This window comes from Culicoides brevitarsis, chromosome 1 (genome assembly GCF_036172545.1).
Source record: "Culicoides brevitarsis isolate CSIRO-B50_1 chromosome 1, AGI_CSIRO_Cbre_v1, whole genome shotgun sequence".
Classification (NCBI taxonomy): Eukaryota; Metazoa; Arthropoda; class Insecta; order Diptera; family Ceratopogonidae; genus Culicoides; species Culicoides brevitarsis.
Window position 1 is genome coordinate 21,520,375 of NC_087085.1, and position 21,514 is coordinate 21,541,888.

Genomic DNA, 21,514 nt, shown 5'->3' on the forward strand with positions numbered 1-21,514 from the left:
TCCACAACAAGCCTCTAAAAGTTTTTTAATCCTAGAGAGACGAGTTTTCTAGCACGCGAGATTTTAACGAAGAAATTCTTTTTTTCAATAAAATAGGTACAGCGAGAAAATCTCTACAAACACAAAGGATTCGAAAAATGCTCATTAGCAGTTATTGTCTTGGTTTGTTGTGTGCCATAAAAGAGCATTAACTGCTGTACATAAAAAGGCAGACAAATTAAATGGAACAAAAACACCTTTTGTTGCCTTTTTACTACTATTTGATTTACTACCTTTTAACATGTGATGATATTTTGTAGAATAAAGCCAAGTCCATTTTTACGTTTATTATGCGATATTTTTTCATTCACCTTTCGTAATGAATATCCTTTACTTTTTTTTTCATTTGCCGCACTAATAGAGGAGCGTTTAAATGGAGGCACAGAGAAAATAGAGCAAAAGTAGAGGAATGTAGATAATTAAATAAAGGAGAGTAAACCGTTCTTTGTAAATTTATTAATTAAATGACCTAAATAGCAACTATTGCAGGCCAACTGAGATTACTGAATTTTATTTCGTTTTTTTTTTTTGTAAATTTAACGAAAACCTGTTTAGTCTTTAAAAACCACAAAATTACACCGCCACAAAATTTCACAAAAAAAAACACGCAAAATAAATTTTTAAAAAAATCCTCTTTCATGAGAAAACCTTTCATAGATACCTATTCCACTTTAATTGTGGTAAAGTCAGATCTAGAAAAAAATCTCTATTATTTTTTTCTACGTTTTTCTGGCATGCAATTATAATTTTGAGCAAAAAAAAGTCGTTTTTAAAATTATCCAGTTGTTGTGATGAAATTAAGTATCTAGAAGTAATCCGATGTGGTTTACAAGGGATTTTTTAAATCTATTTTATGCTGATAACAGTTGGATTACTGCTTTATCCTTTAATTGCCAAGCTTCCTAGAAAAGAAAAATTAAACAACTGAATGCTATATAGAAAAAGTTTTTTGCTCTAGTGAATGAGATTTTTTTTTAATCAGACGCAATTTGACACGCATTGTCTGGCAAAACTTTATTAATTTTATCATTTTATTTGGGAAAATTTAAAAAGATAAAAAAAAATGTCAAGTAACTCTTTTGTACATGAAAATTTTCTTTTCGGTTTTTTTTATGAACTATTTAAAAAAGCAATAATAACGACAAACACAATGACAACGAAGAAGACGAGGATGATGATGATGATGACAAGATGAAGACCCTAAGAAAAAAAAAATAATAAAACATAATATTAACAACAAACAAACAAACAGACAAATAATAACAAACTTGCTTGGCAAAAGTAAAACTTGTTGTTGGGTGACAAGTTAAAAACTTTTCCACTTTTTTCATTTTTCATTCCTCATTCCATGCTTTGTCTTCTTATCGTCGTTGTGATCATATTTCTCTCTTTTCAGTTTTTTTACGCTTTTCTTTACATATTATCTGAATAATAATCATAATAATAATTATCATGATGATAACGTTGTTATGCCGTCCTTTATGTCATCAAACTATAAATTGTTGTCAGTTTCGGGTTTTGTTATTTAATTCTTCTTTTATCCATTGTAGTTGTTATAAATATTGCCTTCGTTGGTTTTTATTTTCTGTTTTTTTTATCTAGAAAAAATATAGAAAAATATGCAAAAGAATCCGTATTAATTTCATCTAACTGAGCTATAAAAAGAAGTTAATTTGTGCAATTTGAGAAAAATATGTTTTACTCTGTTTTAGATCTCTCACTTTTTTTAAACTTTAGAAATTTTATGAGTAAGTTTTAAAAATATTTTTTTTAATCAGTTAAAAAAAATTAAAAAAAACTTCTTTCTCCTGGAAATTTTGAAAAATACATAAAATGATGAGAAAAAAAATTATCAAGGGTAAAAAAACGAAAAAAAAAAATTAATTAAAATTAATCTGAGAATATTTCAAGTTAAAAATTTAAACAAAAACCGACAAAAACAATTTATTAAAATAAATGTTTAAATAATTTAAAAAAAAAAAATTTTTTAAAGCATGAAAATTTTCTTTTCGGTTTTTTTTATGAACTATTTAAAAAAAAGCAATAATTGCATTGTCTGGCAAAACTTTATTAATTATCATTTCGGCTTTTTCTTTTGCTTAAATTTTTAAATGTCTTATTTTTCTAAATAAAAAAGCATCGTAAATCATTTAAGGGATGAAATTTAATTTGAAATTAAAATTTTTAAAAAAATTTCTTAAAAAAATGAAAAATTTTTCACTATTTTGACAAATTTGCTTTAAAAAAATTAAGAATTAAATTGAATTAATTTAAAAAAAAAATGTGGATTTAAAAAAAAAATAAGAAGATAAGTTATAAAACATTTTTTTGAATTTTTACTTTCCTACTAAAATAAAAGAAAATATTTAATTGAGTTTCCTTAATTGAGAGTCCTATCAATGTCAATCATTGCTGATATCCCAAAACCCAATTAAAAATATTTATTTATCATTAATCAATTTTAGCACCCTTTATATTTTTCGTCTTTTTATATTCATAAAAAAAATAAACACAAAAAAGAAGAGAAAAGGGTTAAAAATGCCAGGTATGTCATCCCGATAATCGAATGCTATAAAATCCAAGTAAACATTAATTGAAATAAAGATAAAAACTTGGACCTGTACAAATGTATTAATCTCGCTTCGTCTTTCAGCTAACACTTTTGCGTAATAAAAAAAGGGATTCAATAATAAAAATAAGAAAGAAGAAAAAACGCACACAAAATTAATGACCAACCATTAAAGTTTTATGCCTTTTATTCTGCTGTTACATTTACGTTGATTTTGCCATTTCAAGTCGTAAAACTTTGCTCTCCGCTTAACTTTTCTCCCATTTTAAAATCTTGCAGTTAAGCGACTTTTAACATATTCGACAGTGTGCGGTGTGCAAATGGACTTCTCTTCAGGGGGTTTTAAGACAGCGCAAATTTTTACGTTATTTTCATCTCTATTTGGTTTAAATGTAAATAAATGGAGAGAAAAACAAAAAGTAATCAAGATGATAATTAGTTGAGAAAACTTTTGGTTTCTTACAGATTTTTGGTGTTTTGGGCCAACATATTTTGACAGCTTCATTTTCAGACAAAAGCAAACCCATGAATTACAAATGATAGCAATTTATTTAAATTTCTTTGTTGCAAAAGTGGCCATTCTTTCTCTCTTGGAAAAACGAACTCATTAAGATTGTGTAGGTGTGTAATTTAGATGAAATTCGTTGATTGTCCTTTTTTCGTAGAGTTGCACTTCATTTCGATACGAAAAAAATTCAATCATTTTCTCATTAGCTCATTTGCCGATGGGAACGACTGGTACTTTACCCACGAAAATCACATTTATTAATTTTAAATTACTCAAACAGCTAAACTTTTGCTCCGACTCCGTTGATATAACCTCAAGGGACAATCTTTTGACTTAACTTTTAATTGTTTGTTCCGCAAACTTTAATACTTTTCATAATTTATAACTCATTTACATCTTTTTTTTTCCTCGCCTTGCATAGTAATTATCTGGCATCCATAATTGAATTAATGTTCTTTGTCAGGAAAACATTCTCCAGAGAGACAAATTAATTATGAAAATTTATTCATACAATAAACAAGTAGAAGGAACTGTTACATGGCACCGTGCAACGTCGCGAACTGCAAACATTTGGTGCACCCTGAATTGAATTCTTGTACCAGTTTCGTTTGTTGTGCAAAATGAAATATGACCGCAATCGTTAAATCAGCGATTAGAAGGAATTTGTAAACAAATATTTGTCTTTCTTATGAAAACGCGAACTTTTAAGACAAATTTCTTATTTTGATTCCTTAAAATAATTTAGTTACTTAATGTTTGAATATGAGATATAAACTTTTACGGATATGAATTGCGTGTTAAAGATTATAATTATCGCACTATCTCGCAAAGTTTTTAATTTTGAATATCATAATTTATTCCATTCTATTAATTTTCATTGTTGTTACGTGTGTTTTATAATAACATCATAATTATTATTATGATGATTGTTACGCCAATGTTAATTATTATTATTTAGTCATCATAAGCTGAATTAACGGACACGTAGTGTGAAATACAAACACGAACTAATAATAATAGGCGTTAAAAAAATAAACAAATATCCATAAAAAAGCTAACATGCGTAGGGTATTTAATGAAAGCAATATAATTTTATTTTAATGTTTGTTATGAAAATTTCCTATTTTTTTACATTTTAATCTTAAAACGATATTTTTTCTGATTATTAAAAAAAATTAATAATAAAAATATAAAAAATATTACAAATAATTTTAAATTTTTATAAAAAAAAAAATAATTTATTAAAATTTATTAAATTTTCGATTAGCAGAATTGTTTAAAATAATAACATAGTATCCTCAAAACCAATAATTAATACAAAAATATATATTTACATTTCAATGGATCAGGTTACCCACAAATAGCTATTAATTCAACAATAATTATATATATTAAAATATTTTGTTACTTTGGTATTTGGTACATTTCATTGAAAAAAAGTCAGAAAATCACATTCATAGAAATTACAAAATTGGTGATGTTTGAAATTTCCATTAAATAAAGGAAATTTTTGTTGAATTTTTATATTTTAAAATTTTATCAAACATTTTAAATTTTAATTTTAACGATAAATTTACATAAAGAGTCGATAAATAAAAAAAAATAAAAATTTTCAATATTATTTGTTAAAAATCATCTAATAATGACGTTCCATTCTGTCAAAAAATCTAAAAAACATTAAATTTTAGTTAGCTCTTAGAATGGAACGCACCATTTATTTTTGACCATAAATAATAATTGTTTCATTTGTATTCAAAACCCTTTTTTTAACACAGAAAAACATAAATAAATAAAAACTCATAAATAACATTAACGAACGATATTAACACTTTTTTGATGTTATTCAAAAGAGACGACGACAAAACAAACATTAAAATATTTTACAGAACAACTTGCGGTAGGTACAACTTTTGCCAGCAATCAATTTTTTTTATTGACACTTTTTTGGGATGGAACGCCAAATGGCTTCATCTTTCAAAAAAAAAAAAACATTTTGTTGGCATTGAAAATTTTCCCCTTATTTTTATGTTGTGATAAAATGACCGCAATAAATTCGTGAAGTCCCTTTACGAGTTTGACACTGTTAAATTATACGAGAAAATTTATGTGTAAATAATGATGATGAGAAAAATAAAAAAAATATTTGGTTTGACCACGAAAATATGTAAACTGATTTATTTACTTATTTTTCACAAAATGACAATTTTTTTGTTTTTAATTAAAAGTTTGGACAGAAAATTAATTTGCATTAAAAAAACATTTATTTAACTTTTGACATAAAATCAACGCATTTAGAATAATCACAGTTATCTTGAAAATTCTTTGACAATGTATAGATTTTGGCAAAAAAAAAACTTTTTTAACATTTCAAGAAAAAAAAAGTTTTACAATTACAAAGTACAAAAAGTTTGTTGGACAAATAAACAATTCACGCTTAATTATTTTTCTCTCTTTTCTGTCCCTTCAATATTTTTGGTTTCTTTAATTAAAATTAAACAAAATATATTTAATGGCATGTTATTCTGAATTAATTAAATTAACTTTTGTTTCCGTCTCAAGAGGAAATCAGTAAAATAGTTAAAGAGCCCTAACTATATTTCTGATTTCAAATCAAATAAACAAAAAATCAAAAATATTTTTTACCTCAAAAATCCTTGTTAGAAAGATCCAATCACAAAATGCATCAATAACTATGTCCTTTCACTAGCAAATAAGACACTTAGCATTAGAAAGATGAAAATCCAAATTCTAAACTAATATTAGTGTATTTAATAAAATAAAAAAAAAATAAAAGTAAATGTACCTTGAAAAACTTCTAAATAATCCTAACTGTTAGAGACATAAAATTTTTGATTGAAGATTTCTAACATGTTTCGAATCGTACATAAGGTTTCGTTTTTCTTTTTTCGTCTAAAGCAAACCAATACTCTTTCTTTTTTTGCTGTTCCAAGCCTAAGTTGAAAATGTTGTTTACTTTTTTTTTATTCATGTAATGTAAAATCAATCAATTGAGGCAAAATAATTCAAACAAAACATCGAAATTAAATCAAAAAAATCCAAGAAAACGTGCGTTGACAAATCAAAAATAAACATAGAAAAACAATCAAAGCAACACCATCAATGTTGATCCAAAATGTTTCCTTAGAGCTCTCAAAATTACTTTTTTTCGTTGTTATTGTAAATATATGAAGAATACAGAAAATAAAAAAGAAAAAGTAAAAATCAGAAGATAAACATAAATGTATATATTTCAATTTGTAAATTACATTAGAATGTGATATTCAAACAAAATAAAAACAAAAAATTGTCTACTCTCATTCAAACAATAAATTTTTCAGTTTGCTTAAATTTCCCACATGAAACAAGGCCCACATTATCAGAGTAAAATTGTTCAAAAATTTAAAAAATAACGAGATTAAAGTAAATTAAGAAAAGGATCAAAATTATTTTACAAAAAATCGAAGAAAGAAATACAAAAGAACAATTGAACGTCAAAAAGTATAAGAAAACCAAATATTAGCTTGAAATGAATGACTTTCAGATTTTCCACAGTATCATATATAATCGCAATGAATTTTTATAACTAAAATAAATATATAGGAGAACAAAAAAAAAGTAAAATGAAAAAGATCAAGAAAAAGACCTGTGTTTAAAGAAATAGTTATTCCTTTCCTTTTGTACGGTTATTGTAGTTTTTCATGAAAAATAAAAAAATTTAAAGTATAACAAAAAGTACCAAGAGAAATACGAAAGCAAACAGTAGCAAAATAATTTTTATTATATTATATGATGAAAAATCCGTTAAAGTTTATAGAAATATTTATAAAAACGTAGAATGAAATATTTAAAAAGAAATAGAAAGAAATGTTGAAAAGGTGAAATGTGTAGAAAATATATTTTTAATCTGTTTGTAAATAAATAAAAATATGAAAAATAGGAACAAATTGTAAGAAATAGGAAAATCAAAAGCAAAAAATAAATAAATAAGTTTCATTATTATTAAATGTTCCAAAAAAAATTTTTTTATTAAAAAAAATAAATAAATAAAATGCAAAAAATCAACTGTTAAAATTTTTAACTTCTAAAATATATTTTATCTCAAATAAGATAAAAATAAAACAAGAGAGCTCCAATAAAAAAAGAAACTAAATTTAAACTGCATTAAAAACAAAAAAAAATTGAAATAAAATTTTTGCCAATTCCTGCTTTATCATAATAATTGCCTAAATTTAAATTTTATTTTGTTTTGAAAAAAAAAATAAATTAAAAATTTTAACGAACCATTTTTTGATATTTCGCCAACTAGAAGCTTACTTGTTTTATTTTTTCGTTAATTTTATATTTATGAAATATAAAAATTATTATAGAACTTGAAAACGTTAACAGTTGATTTTTTTACAAATAATTGTTCAATTGAAGCCATGGTAAGTAATAAAAATAATTAGTTTTATTGTTTTTCTCTACCTAAATTTATTGCATTACTTCGCTTTTCAATATATTTAATTTTCTTTTTATTCTAATATTTAATAATTAAACAATACCTTTATATATCTTTTAAATATTTATTTATTTATTTATATTTTTAGGTTTATTATTTTTCTGGTGTAACATCATTTTATACAGTAACATAACATTAATTAAAATAAATTAAAAAGGAAAATACTCTGAATTTTTGTTTGCTAAATATATTTTTTCTGTCCTTGAACAAAAACTTTATTCTTTTATAGAATATTTATTCATTTATAAGAAATTATTAACTTTTATAACTTTTTTGCTAAAGATAAAATTATTATAAAAAAACAACTTTAATTGAATGTTCCTAAGTCCTACTAAACCAAGAACTCTCAGTCAGTGTATTGATATGCCAGCGACGCCGTATCGTAGCAAATTGATCCGTCGGCTAGCAATGCGCCATTAGATGTCAAAATGTCCGTCAACTCGGCGCTGTTTCCCGTGTAGCTCGTAAATGGGAAAAACGAGTTGATTTGTATTTGTACTACTTGACCTTCGTTTTGGGTGTCACTCGTGTCCATGATCGAGTTATTTAACACGCTATTCGTACTCATTCGATTATGGTTGAAATTTGTAAATTGTTCGCTAACGAATCGTTGCAATCGGTGAATTTTATTCACGAGCATCCTATTGAAGAGATCGACTTGAGGAAAGCCACCATTTTTTATTTCTAGCATAGGCATCCATCGGAAATAACATTGCGACCAAATTTCCAGGTCACGCACTGATGATCGAGGCACCAGTCGATCCTAAAAATATTTTTTCATGAATTATTTTTTTTTCTGAATAAAAAAAATGAAAAACTTACATTTTCGGGCACATCTGAGGTATTTATTCGCATAAGCTGAATGTTCCGTGACAGTCTTGCTGATTGTGGTTGTCGCGGAACCGCTAATTTTTCGGCGTTGCCAAATTGTTGTCGCAAATCTTCGGCACCTGGCATGAGTAACGCTCCCGCTGGAATTCTCGACTTTCGCACTCCTCCGTCAGGCACGGAATCCTGTTCCAACGACAAAGGCTTCTTGTACAATGGGTTTGAAAATAGCGCGATATCTTTATCGGAAAATTGTTCGCCCCAGTCCCAGACAGGCCTCAGCACGATTTTTGACTAAAAAAAATAAATTCTGTGAATTTTCCTTAAAAATCACGAGAAACAAAAATTAACTTACGTCTTTAACAGCCTTTTCCCTGTCACGCTCACAATTAAATTGAAATGTATCAAAAATAGGAAGAAATACTGAGTCCCATACTGTCGTTAAGAAAGTCTCGCTAAATTCAAAGCAGTCCGGAAATTGTTGCAGCAATTGCCACGTGCAGTCCAAAAAGAGTAAAAACAAGGCTCCTTGATCGGTAGTCAATTTTTTGCTGACATGCCCAAAGCGATCGCTGAACGGGTGTCCCAAGCTCACCCAATCCTTCTGTATCAGCGTTTGAAAACCATTTATTGTACGGAAATAGGGATCTAGCAGCAGCTGAATGAGACACGATATGATGCAACACATATCACGTCCCTCGGATTCTTGTATAACGACAGTTTCGCCATCCGTCATCCGTTTGGCCAGTTCCGATGAATATTGGATGCATAGCGAGACATGAAGGAGCCAACTGGATTTTTCGAGGCTCGTGTAGAATCGAGTGTCTTGTATCTAAAATATTAAAATAAATTCATATAAATTAAAATGTTCCAAAAAAAAGGTTTCAAAATTTTTAAAGTTAGAATTTTTACTAAAAAAAATTAATAAATTGATACCTATATTTTTTTAAAAAATATTTTTTTTGATTTTTTATACATTAGAGTAAAAAGTCCAAAAATTTGACTTAACCGAAAACTTTTTTTTAAATCATTTTTTGAAGAGGCAAAAAATAAAAAAAAAACAAAGATTAGAATATTAAAAAATTTTTTTAAACAAAGATTAAAAAAAATATTTTTAATAGATCAAATTTTTATTTATTTTTCCTTTTTTCATTTTTCAATTTTTCTTTTTTAAAAATTCGATTTTATATTTCAAAAATCCGAATTTTACGAAGGCAGACTTTTTTTTCGAACTCTTTGTCTCAAAATATGTTTTTTTCTGATTTTTGCTGGTTTTTTGAAATACTTTTAGCATAAAAATTGCGAATTTCAAATAAATTAAACAAAATTGAGATTAAACTATTTTTTTTTTTGTTAATTTTAAGATATTTTAATGCAATTTAAATTAAAGAATTAAAAAATAATAAAAATTAAAAGTAAAAAAAATTAAATGTTTTATTAATTTTCTCGATAATTAATGAAAATTTTCAAAATGTAAAATTTTAAAAAAATATATATTTAGCCTTATTGGACTTTGAACTTGCACAAAAAAATCTTTTAAAAAATGACAAATTCGTACACAATTAATAAAAATAGTAAAAAAATGCAAAAATCGAATTTATAAATTATGTTTTTTTTTTATTCTAAAATAAAACATCGAACAAACTACTGAATTTTATTGGGATCGACCTCCTGTATTATGCAACCTCAAACACTATCTTATCAATAAAGTAATCTTCATTGACGCATAAACAACGAACAAACAAAAATTTGGAGTGCCATTAAACTCTAATACATTTATAGCGATATATGATAATTATTACATTGAATACGATAAATAGCATACACAAAAGAAAAAAAAATAGGCGTAAAAAGCAGATATCTCGAGGGACACGTCACGTAAATTAACACATACTCACCATAAAACTACGATCACTCTCAGGGGCACACAGCTCCCTCAGCTTGATATAACTGTGATAAACGTCCTGAATGCTTGGTAAAATTTTCTCTAATTCAACTAAATGCGGTTGTCGTCGTTGCGGGTCACATTTTCGAATGCTCTCGAGCATCCGATTTTCCACAGTGGTGTCTCCTATGGTGTCCAGTAGCGAAGCCATGCGAACCAAAGCGGCTTGTTCCGTGCCCCAAACCTACAAAAATATTTTTTTATTGCCTGAAGAGGGCAAAAGTCTCACAAAACTCACCCAAATGGCAGCACGTCCCTTTTGAAAAGACCTCGCTGCATCGAGATACTCGTGATTTGTCAAACATTTCGGAACAACGTAGTACCGCGGCAGTGTATCCTCGATATTTTCACCCAAAACTCCTAGCACGCGCCAGTGATTACTCGCACCACACCTCTCCAGTTCCTGCATCCAATCGTTCTCTTGATTAAACATTCGTACGGAACGGACAGCGTTGTAATACTCCAGTCTACGAGAAAAAAAAATAAATTACACGTAATAATAGATGACGAGCAATCAAGAGGAAGATACTAACTTGTAATTGTACAAAAATAGAACTTGATGCTGGGAGGGAAACGCAAATCGTAGAAGGGCATCAGCAATATGTTTGCCTTTGCCGACATCCGATACACTAAAGTCGAATGTGAGAAGGCGGAAATTCTTGCAAATGATACGAATGGCATCGACTTTGGAACTATTTCGATAATCCGGACCCACGGGACGCTTTTTCTTGTCCGAAATTTGATAAATTTTGTCAATGTTTGATAGTGAAATGTCATATTTCCCCAAGAAATTGTTCTCCTGGTAGGCAACATCCTAAAATAACAACAAAGAATTATATAAGATTGCTTCAAACAAAAAGAAAAAAAATCAAATCTAAAGTTTTTCATAAGAAAATGGGTCCAAAAAATTGATATAGGTACGAATTGAGTAAAAAAATTACTAAAATTTGAATTTTTAAAATTTTTTCTTTAAAAATTACTTTTTTGATAACTTTACTAAAAATTTTAATGTTAGAGTTTCAAAATTTAAATAAAAAAAAATCAAAATTTTTCTTTTATATTAGAAATTTTTCCAAATAATTTTTAGAAGAAAAAATTCATAATTATTTTTAAATATGTCAATTTAAAAAAAAAATACTTAAAAAAATTAAGTGAAATGTGCCAAAAATCGATTATTTTGGACACAACTCGCTAAGTTCATGGAATTTTTTTCTTGCCCACTCTTTCTTTGGATTTTAAATTTTTTGTTTTTTTTTCAGTGACATAAGTTTGAAAAATAAAAAAAAAATCATACCTCTAAGCTTCCGTCAAATAACGTAAACGACAGTCGAAAATTGGTGATAATTAACGTTCCTAATTTTTCTTCTTGGATTTTTTGGCCTTTTACTGTCTTCTTCTTTTGTGCAATGTACAGCGAGACATTTTTCGCGCGTGCTGCCTCAATTTCGCCCTCCAACAATTTGGGCTGAAACTCGTTCTGCATTGCATCTTTCGAGCTGTTGAGAGCCTGTGCAGAATAAAAACAAGCAAGAGATTAATCGCTGCGAGATGACACAAATATGACTCAGTCTTACCTCATCTGTGACGTAGCTCGTGAAATTACCCGTGTTATGCCCACTTGTCATTGTATTCAATCAGCTGAAATTTAACTTTTTTTTTCGGCTGCTCTTTTATTCTCACTTTGTACGACGATTTTCAATTCAAATTTATTCAAACTCTATATCTGTTGATTGATCATACGGCATTCTCGTACATGTGTAACGCAGCGTAGGAAATGTTTTGTTAATGGCATAACAAATATAATAAATAAAATAATGATGAAGCAATAACAATACACTTTTCAGTCTAATAAACGCACTGTCTCTTTGGATGATGATGTTGTTGTTGTTGTTGCTGCTGTTCCTGCTCTTGTAGTCTAATCAGCATACTTTTATGCAACTTTATTCATCGCAAGCTCCTCAATTAACGACGACAATTACGCTAATACGGCATTCCCATAAGAGGAAATTGCATTAATAATGTTTATTAATTTACCAAATTGAGTTTTGTGACGATGTCTTTTTTTGCAATTCTAACTTTTTCCAATTTGCAGCTGGTTTTCTCGCGATTCTCGATAATTATTGCAAAACGGGAGGCATCTCGGACAATCTGATGCGCATTTTAAGTGGATTCTTGGAGAATTTCCAGGTGAAAAGTGGGAAATTAAATATTTTGGTCTCAAATGTAAATATACACTACGGTTTTCGCTCGTACACAAACTCGGATTTATTTTCCAAGAATGACAATAAATCGGGGTTTACTTTCAACGAAAAACTGCAGGCAGACCGTTATTCAAATCCTTATCAAGCACATTGTCTGTTTTCCGGCACACCAAAATAATTCGGAAATTTTACGATTTTTGCCTGTTTTTAGTGCTTTCCGTCCTGTGAAAAGATGTTCAAGAAGCAAAAGGTTAACCAAGAAGTCGCCAAAGACAAAGCAGATTGTATCTGTTACCGCAATGTGTAAGTTCTTCATCGTCGGTTCGGATTCGTGATAACTGTTTTTTGTGTTTTTTTCTTGCAGCGGGACTGTTATTTGCTTGGTGTGCGATCAAACCTTTAAAGGTCGCGTCATCAAGCCTTGCAAAATCCACAAGAATGTGAGTTGTGATTTATCTTCATGAGATTTTTTTAAATTTTCGGATTTTTAGCTCACTTTCTTGTACGATCGTTCGTCTTGCCCGACCTGCCGAGCTGATTTGAGCAATTTGAAGGAAATTCCGATTGATTTCAAGGATTTCATGGCAAACAACAACAATAACAATTAATTAGTACCTAAGAAAGTTCATGTTGACTTAAACTTGAAGAATGCCGATGAACGGCTCAAGTTATTCTGAAAAGATGAAAATATTTTATTGAGGTCCAATCAATATTTGTAACAAATATACGTACTTTGAAGTAACTTAATTCTTAAAATTAAAGATTTTTGTGTTATTTTGAGGCGTTTTTTGAGATTTTACAAGGATTAGAACGTTTTTGATGTTATTTGAATGTTTTTAGAAAAACTTCGAAGCTCACTTGGAGTCTCAAATTAATATATTTGTTTCAGATGAGGCTTTTTGTGTAACTTTATGAGAACTCGGATCTATATTTTTTGGAAAATTTAAGGAACAAACTTTCAGAAACTCTGAAAGCTCTCTGATGTCTCCGAATTTTGCAGGGTCGTGGATAAAGGACAAATTCTAGGAGGAAACAAGTAAGTTTTCCAGCAGATAAATTTTATTCGTATGAGAAATTTTTGTTTTTTTCAGTCCATTAGGCAAGTTAGTTTGAAAAAAAATCAAATTATTTTTTTTTTAAATCGTAGCAAGGACTGACAATAGAAATTCAACAATAAAAATGGTCAATTTCAATGTTTTTATGATTAACTCAAAATTTGGACTTCTTAAATTTAAATAAAATTTGAAATGTTTGTTATTTTTTGTCATTCCTCTTGACTACATTTGGCTCAAAAAGTTGAAAAATTTACGATTTAAAAAAATATTTGAGGTTTTTAAATTTTTTTTTTGCTCAATAATTGTCCAAAAGTTAATCAAAAACTCTAAAATATTTTTTAAAGTCTCTTTTAAATTTTAACGCTTTTCAAAAATACTTTAAAAATTGAAAAACTAAGATTTTTACCACAAAAATTAATTAATTATTCATTTTAAGGTTCAAAATAATGCGAGTTATGTATAATTTTATTTTTTCAAATTTCGATTTTGAGTGGGGTTTCAACTAAAAAAAACCCATAAAAGCCACGTCCCTGAAATTTTAAAAATCCCAGAGCAAAATCGTCGACTCCAACAAGAGGCTCGTAACTCAAATAGGCTCGTGACCGGAATTCCAGTCATCAAACAAAATTTTTCAAAACAAGAAATCAAGTCATCTTTTTTCTCGTTTAATTTTCAATTAATCCGTGCACTTGATCCCGATACTGCAAATAATCCGTCAAAGTGGAGGTCCCACACAGCCTGAAAGTGTTTACGTCAAGTGATTCGAGTGTGTATATGTCGTTTACGGACCAAGATCAGGAAGATGAAAGCCCAAAGAAAAATGAGTATTCCGGATTGCTGGCAAGTAAGTACATTGATTCATTAATTTATTCTGGTTTCCTTATCACAAAAAGTTGCTGTGAACGATGAAAAATTAGTTTGAGTGATTCAGCGGTCAGTGATTCAATGCAAACGGATACGCAAAAAGACCGACGTAATCGTTATTCAATATGTGTTCAAGGACAACTTTGTTATTAAACAAAAGAGGCGCATTTTGCTCAATTGATTCAAAATTTCTTAATTAAACTCGACAATTTGTTAAATTTTATTTTATCGATTTCATCAAAAATCATCCGAAAAAAAATTTTTTCTTCATTTTTTTTCTCATGATGACTCGTGGTCGTTACCAACTTTCTAAAAAAAGTGCTCAAACAAACCAAAGAAATTCAATAAATAAATAATTGACGATTTCATTCATTTTTGATACGAAAGTCGTAATACTTCCTCAATTATTCTATCGATTTTGATTAGATTTTTAATAATGTTTTTGTTTTTTTTTTCTGCTTGGATCGTTTATGGATGAATTAAATGCCATTGCATGACTAGTCCAACTCACTCGAGTCTCACGGTTCTGCCAAGGTTCTCGTTACTTTTCCTAGAAAAGTACAACCTTGCAACCTACTTTCACTTAAAAAACGAAAAAAAAAATAAAAATTGAAACTTTTTAAAAACATTGATGACTGTTGTTGGTTCAACATCATCGCCGTCATAAAAAAGACGAACGATGGACACGAATAACAAGGAAATTGTTGTAATAAAATTTTAAATGTCAGTTTTATGGGTGGCAATAAAATCAGGAAGCGTGTCCATCCTTCCAATGTACCTGTCTGTAAAAATAAAATAAAATAAATTAGAGTGAAATGTTCATGTGTTAAAATGTGTCATTCGAGACGACAACAATGTCTTCAAGGACTTGCAACAACTTTTTAATTGTCTATTTGTAATTTTCCGGTTGCCAAGTCAAAAATAGCTGGTAGCAGGAAAAAAAAACCAATAAATCACCCTTCAAAATGTAATTACCTCTATTTATCGTCCATCCATCTATCACCTGTCTATCTTTGATTTTTCCTTTCAACACATTTTTCTTTTTTTTGCATTTCTTTATGATGTTTAAGTGGTAACCTCGAATCGATCCAAAACTTAATCACATTAATTTTCCTTCATTTTTTGTTGGTGTGTTACAACAATTAATCTGCTGTCATATCACTGAATGGTCACGCGGTATCATCACAACAATTCATTGACACACCTATTTCCCTTCTTTCAGCTTTCTTTTTGGTGGTTGTTACTGAAACACTTCCTCCTCAATACTTTTTTTGTTACTTTAGGATGCTCCAAATGACTAAAAAATGAATAAATGAAATTTTTGAAAAATAAAATTTTTATTTTTCCTAAAAAATAAAAAAAAAGTTGGAACTTTGGCAAAAATTTATTTTTAAAAAAATGAAGCTTGAATTTTGTCTAAAAAAATGAAAATTTTTATTTTTTTTTATAATTTACATTTAACTTTTGATTAAAAAAATTACAAAATTGTTTTTCAAAATTTAATAAAATAAACATATTGTAATAACTTTTCTGCCAGAACTTGGCATTGATAAATATATAAATAAATTAATCAACTTTATTATTTGTTTAAATAATTAATTATATTATATAATTATATAAATTAATTAATTATTATTTATTATTACCTTTAAAAAATTTTTGTGGTTTTTTTTAATAAATTTCAATGTTAAAATTAAATCATTTAATTACAAATTCACAAAAATAATTTTAGAAATCCGAGAAATTTAAAAAAGTTTTATGAATTTTTATGAACTTTTTTATGTTCTCGTAAAAAATTTATTAAAAAATTTAAATTTTTTAAATATAAAAACTAAATTTAAATTTTTTTAATTTAATTTTTTTGCCAGATCGATTTTTGAATTAAAAAAATTAATTTTGGAAATTGGTGCACCGAACAATTTTTTTAAATTTAACTTGGAGCAGCCTTAACACCTAAGAAAAAACAATAAAAAAGTATTAGCGAACGAAGGAGATAATTGACAACCGACAATGTGGAAAAATGGTTTATTCCTAAAAATAAATAAAAAAAAAATGAAATTTGTCCTGAATTCCACACATCATCTATTTTTTATTCTCGCGCTTGTTATTTTTATTGTTACTCCACACCTTTTGTTAATAGAGAAGCACACACACTTTTCCTTGATGCCATTTGGTATTTATGAATTTTGTGGGTAATTTCACTTCATGCCTCTTGATTGGCCTTTTACATTTTTCATGTTACGAAATTTGCCTAGCTACTGAAACATTTATCTTCATTTTCACACCTCTTCGTATACTTTTGACGTAGATGAACTTTTAAAAGTTTTATGTGTACTTTAAAACTATTGTTCGGTCGTTATGTTAAACGTTTTAGCAAGACACACATTTTTTTGGTACAGATGTAATAATAAAATAATAAATTTTCTTTTATCCACGAGGAGACAAGAAGAAAAAAATTGACTGCTAAAAATATCCTATCGTAATCACGCACGTTCTTCGGCATATCTTCAGAAAGTTGCGGAAAGATACGCTTATTAAACTTGATACTGTGAAAATGTGTGTCCACTGTACGTTTTGTTCATGCGACAATAAAACCCTTGGTTTCACTGAACTTTTCGTCTGTAGCTATACCGATCTCTGTGTGTGTGCGAGCATTTTCGTTCCATGCAGTATGGCGCGTCGCATATATGCTCAATTTGTGAAAATTGTAGGTAACTTGTCAGTCCTTCGCTTGCATTCGTGATTGAAAGACCAAAAAAATATTGGTTCCTCGTCATGATGTCTCTTAATTTTTCTCTATCATCTTCCGCTGAGAGATATCTGTGTGTGCAAATCTGAAAAATAAAAAAATTAAAATTAATTCTCGGATAACAACATACCAGTGCTAATTATATTTTATAATCACAAAACGTGTCACCTTGTCGTCAAACAATAAATAAAAATATATTTTTTTTAAGTTTCACACTAGATTAGTATTTATTGGACTTCACTTTGCGAAATTGTGTTGTGCATTTATTTTAAATTGCACTTAAAATGTCTAAAATAAATTAAAGAAAATTTCTTATTTATGACGTTCGTTCGCTCTTTGTTGCGAAAAACTCGTGGAAATCGTCGTTAAAAATTTGTTAAAATGGAAATTGCTTTTTAGTCGAATTGGCAACGCATCGACTACCACGCGAAACGAGATATTTTATTTCAAACATGTGAGATTTAAAAAAAATAAAAATAAATTGGAATTTAGTGGAAACGCCTTGTATTTTTGTCACAAACAATTTAAAATTTAATACGACCTTGTCGGAGTGCAAAATTAAAATAATAACGTCTTGTTCTTTTATGCTAATGAAAGGTGTCCATGTTGCATTTTATTGTTTGACAATAAAGGTAAAAAAAATGTGTCAAAATAAATAAAAAGAAGCAATGAGACAAGTTTGGATATGTTTCTCTGCAAAAAAACAATCGATTTATTTTGTTCTTCAGTGAAATAACGGTAGTCGACTAGAAAATAGAGCTAGAAATTTAATAACAAGTGGGAATAAGTCAAAAGTCAATAAATTTTCTGATTTTAAACAAAATTTGAAAAAAAATGTGTTTTAAATTTTTTTTTATTTTTATTTAAGAATTCTTGAAATTTTTAAATTAAAAGTTTTTGACATTTGATTTTTGAAAAATTAAATAACAAAAAAAAATAAGAACTAATATAATCATACAAAAAAACGAAGTAAATATGTATATATGAAATTTATAAGAAAAAAATTTTTTAAGTTACGTGACCAAAATAATTTTAATTCAACTATTTTGGGATATTTTGTTTGAGTTTTAGGTTTAAATATAAAAATTATATAAAATAAAATTAATTGGTTATTAAAATTATTTGAACATTTAACGTCCAAAATAACGTTTAAAAATAATAAAAAAATGAAGATAATACTATTAATAGTAAAAAAAAAAATAAAATAAAATAAAAATATTTAAAAAAATAAAATAATGTCTAAGGGATAAAAAAAATTATGCTCTTAATTAGAAAAAATTTTTATAGAAAAATTTTACTTAAAGTTAAAATTAAAATTAGAAATTATTTGATTTTTGTTGGATTTTTAAACAATTTTTCAATAAAAATAAAAAAAAAATGTACACTCTAGCTCCAGTATTCTAGCTGACTACTGTTCATTGCAAAAGATACAACATAATAATTTTCATTGTTATGCGTCAGCAACGACAGCAAACTAATTGAACGAGAAGGACGACATCATAATAATAATAAACGTTAATTAGTTGTCGAAAATTGTCGGGAAACATTCGTGCTCGAGACAGAGGATTACGAAAAAAAATATGATAAGTTAAAGTGTGTCACATGAAAAAAAAAGTGTAAAGGATAATGAATCAAATGTACATAATATTAAAAAGGAGTGCCTTACCACACATCACACATATGCTTTAAAAATAAAAGTAGCTCGTTAAAATTCAAAATTGTGCCTAAAACGAAAACTCTGAAGTAGAAATCAAAAGTATTATGTCAGAAACAGAGCTCCCGTATCGCCGAAGTAGCGGTGGAGCGCCGCGCAAACCAAGCGTCTCCACTATTTCCACAAACAATTTGGAAATTTCGTCCGTACATCGTGGTTCTTCCGCGTCAACGCGCGACTCGTTATCGCCAAATTACGAGCGTCGCAAGTTGTCGCTGCGTTCCAACAAGTCCCGCACAAAAATGTCCTCGTCGAATCGGTCGTCGCGCACAAGTGGCTCCGGCGAGGGCTCCCCCACAAAAAGTGAACGTTCCTCATCTTCCGCCAAATCTTCCGCATCACGGAGACGCAAACAGTCCGCCTTTGAGGAAGTTATTGCATTCCGCGGTTCTCGTCCCAGCACACTAAAATCGTCGTTTCTGCGGAAGAAAATTAAGGAATACGAAGGTAGTTGATCATTATTTTTTGTTTTAGTAACCTAGTTAACGTACAATCGACGCTTTTTTGTTAATTTTAATGATTTTTCGTCGAGAAAATCTCTCTGCAACGCGATTCAAATCAATAAATTCATCATAAAAGTAGACAAACACACATAATTTTCGTCAATTACGTCCGAATGTGTGCGACGGCACCGTACTCTGACCGTAATAAAATAGTAATCAATGTGATTTGATTGACCCAACTTTGTACATAGCGCTAAGCATAAACTGGGTGAGGTCCATCAGTTATTTTATCATCATCATCGGTCATAAAGCTTTTAATGTTATGTTTGTTTTATTTTGATGTCCTGATTTTATTACGACATTCAGTCTGATGATAATCAATATTCTACAATTTAACGTGCTTGCATGATTGAGTGACTTGGTAGTTAACTGAACATTATCCATTTAATTTTTCTTTACTTTGAAAACTTCCTAATTTGGTAGTAATTATTTTATAAAATCGATCACATCTCAATTAAACGTCAAATTAATAAAAAATAACAAATTTTTTTCAAAATTGCTTGTTTTTTTATTTTTTTGTTTCTTTAATAAAATAAAAATGGTAAAAAAAAATCATTAAAATGTCAAAAAAAAATTTTTTAGAATTATTTTTTTTAATTGAATGAAAAATTCATTAAAAATAATTAAGATTTTTTTTACAAAATTTCTGTAATTTTATCAATTTTTTCGATTTTTTAAATCGGCTTTTCGAATGCCGGCTTTCTCTCAAAACTAGTTATTTAGTTAAACATATTACATATTTTTGACTAAAAATTCGATGTTGATTCGACTAAAAATAAATCATTACTATTTGATATTTTATAATAATAATAATTTTGATAAAATTTAGAAAATTGAATAATTTTAAAAAAATTAAATAAAATTATAAAAATTAAATTTTTAGTAAAATGTAATAATTAAATTTAATTCGAACAAAAAATTGTTGAAAATTACAGATAAATCATTAAAATTTACTCAATGAATCGACAATAATATTTTAAAATCTAAAATAATTTGAAATATTTTTAAATTCATTAATTATAACTTTAAGTGCATGAAAAACAGTTGATACAAAAATATTATTTGCTAGAATAAGCAAATAAATAATATCTTATCAACTCGTATCTATTTGTTTTGAAATAAAGTAAGAATATTCGTGTCTCCATTTACATTTTGATATGACGTTATTTTAAACTCTATTCGTAATATTTTAAAATTAGTAAAAACGCTATGAAAAACTTTCCACGTCACGCACTTTGGTATTGACAGATAACCGATGTTTCTTTACAAATAAAAAGTAATCGATACCTTTTTCTTTAAATAATTCATAAAAAAAAAAATTCAAAACACCCGAAAAAAAGTATTTAAAGGTGTTCGTTGTCTCATCAACTGACGTCATTTTTAGTGAGTGCCACTCTTTCCCCCCGTTATATTTCATCAACTTCCATCCGCATAGACTTAAACAAAACAAATAAATCAACGAGATTCATATAAACAGCTTAATAACTGTTTATTTCTATGACCTGTAGTGGTTTCGTGCGAAGTTTTGCAAAAAAAAATTACTCATTGCAATAAACGTAAATACAGCAAGTTAAGAAAGTACGTATGGGTTCTCTCTTACACAATCACAGGCACTTTCACATATGATTATAGAGCTATTATCAGACTTGTTTTTACATGATTTTCTGTATAAGAAATCGAATTTTGATTTTTGAGTGAAATAATAAAAAGAACGGAACGAGACAGCAAAAAAGAAATAAAATTCGTGTTAAAAACTCGTTTTTTTAATTAATGCAAAAAAAGAAATATTTCAGCAAAAAATGAATGATTCTCAAGAAAAATATAAACAAAATCACAATGCATAGCAATGCCAACCCTAGTACCGCTGTATGAATGTATTAAAAAATTTCAAGTGATTCCCCACTTATAAAACACATGTAGTAGTCGTTCGCCACAGAACGCAAAACAGTTTGTAAATATCAGTCACTCATTCAGTTGGCTCGCGATCACTTTCACAGTAGCATCGACTACGACTTTTTGTCAAAGTGTTTTTTGTTTACCA

The 21,514-nt window shown here is 28.1% G+C and overlaps 3 protein-coding genes across 3 annotated transcripts in view; 2 read left to right on the forward strand and 1 right to left on the reverse strand.

The window, feature by feature from the left end:
• Positions 1-7,708: 7,708 nt before the first annotated feature.
• LOC134837246 (myotubularin-related protein 10) lies at positions 7,709-12,609 on the reverse strand. The gene is made up of 8 exons (XM_063852617.1): positions 11,962-12,609; positions 11,682-11,894; positions 10,921-11,201; positions 10,626-10,854; positions 10,341-10,571; positions 8,798-9,274; positions 8,437-8,736; positions 7,709-8,377 (listed from the first exon to the last, which is right to left on the reverse strand). The coding sequence occupies exons 1-8, from the start codon at positions 12,010-12,012 to the stop codon at positions 7,961-7,963; spliced, it is 2,199 nt and encodes a 732-aa protein (XP_063708687.1). The 5' UTR covers positions 12,013-12,609; the 3' UTR covers positions 7,709-7,960.
• An 87-nt stretch (positions 12,610-12,696) lies between these two features.
• LOC134837257 (uncharacterized protein CG13380) lies at positions 12,697-13,335 on the forward strand. Its single transcript, XM_063852628.1, has 3 exons — positions 12,697-12,891; positions 12,953-13,028; positions 13,080-13,335. Exons 1-3 carry the CDS (start codon positions 12,821-12,823, stop codon positions 13,194-13,196), a joined length of 264 nt encoding a protein of 87 aa, XP_063708698.1. The 5' UTR covers positions 12,697-12,820; the 3' UTR covers positions 13,197-13,335.
• A 942-nt stretch (positions 13,336-14,277) lies between these two features.
• The window catches only part of LOC134827714 (phospholipid-transporting ATPase IA), a 31,046-nt gene continuing 23,809 nt past the window's right edge, over positions 14,278-21,514 (forward strand). The window contains exon 1 of the mRNA XM_063840482.1: positions 14,278-14,487. Coding sequence (XP_063696552.1) covers positions 14,418-14,487 — 70 coding nt within the window. The 5' untranslated portion in view covers positions 14,278-14,417. The remainder of the gene's footprint in view (positions 14,488-21,514) is intronic.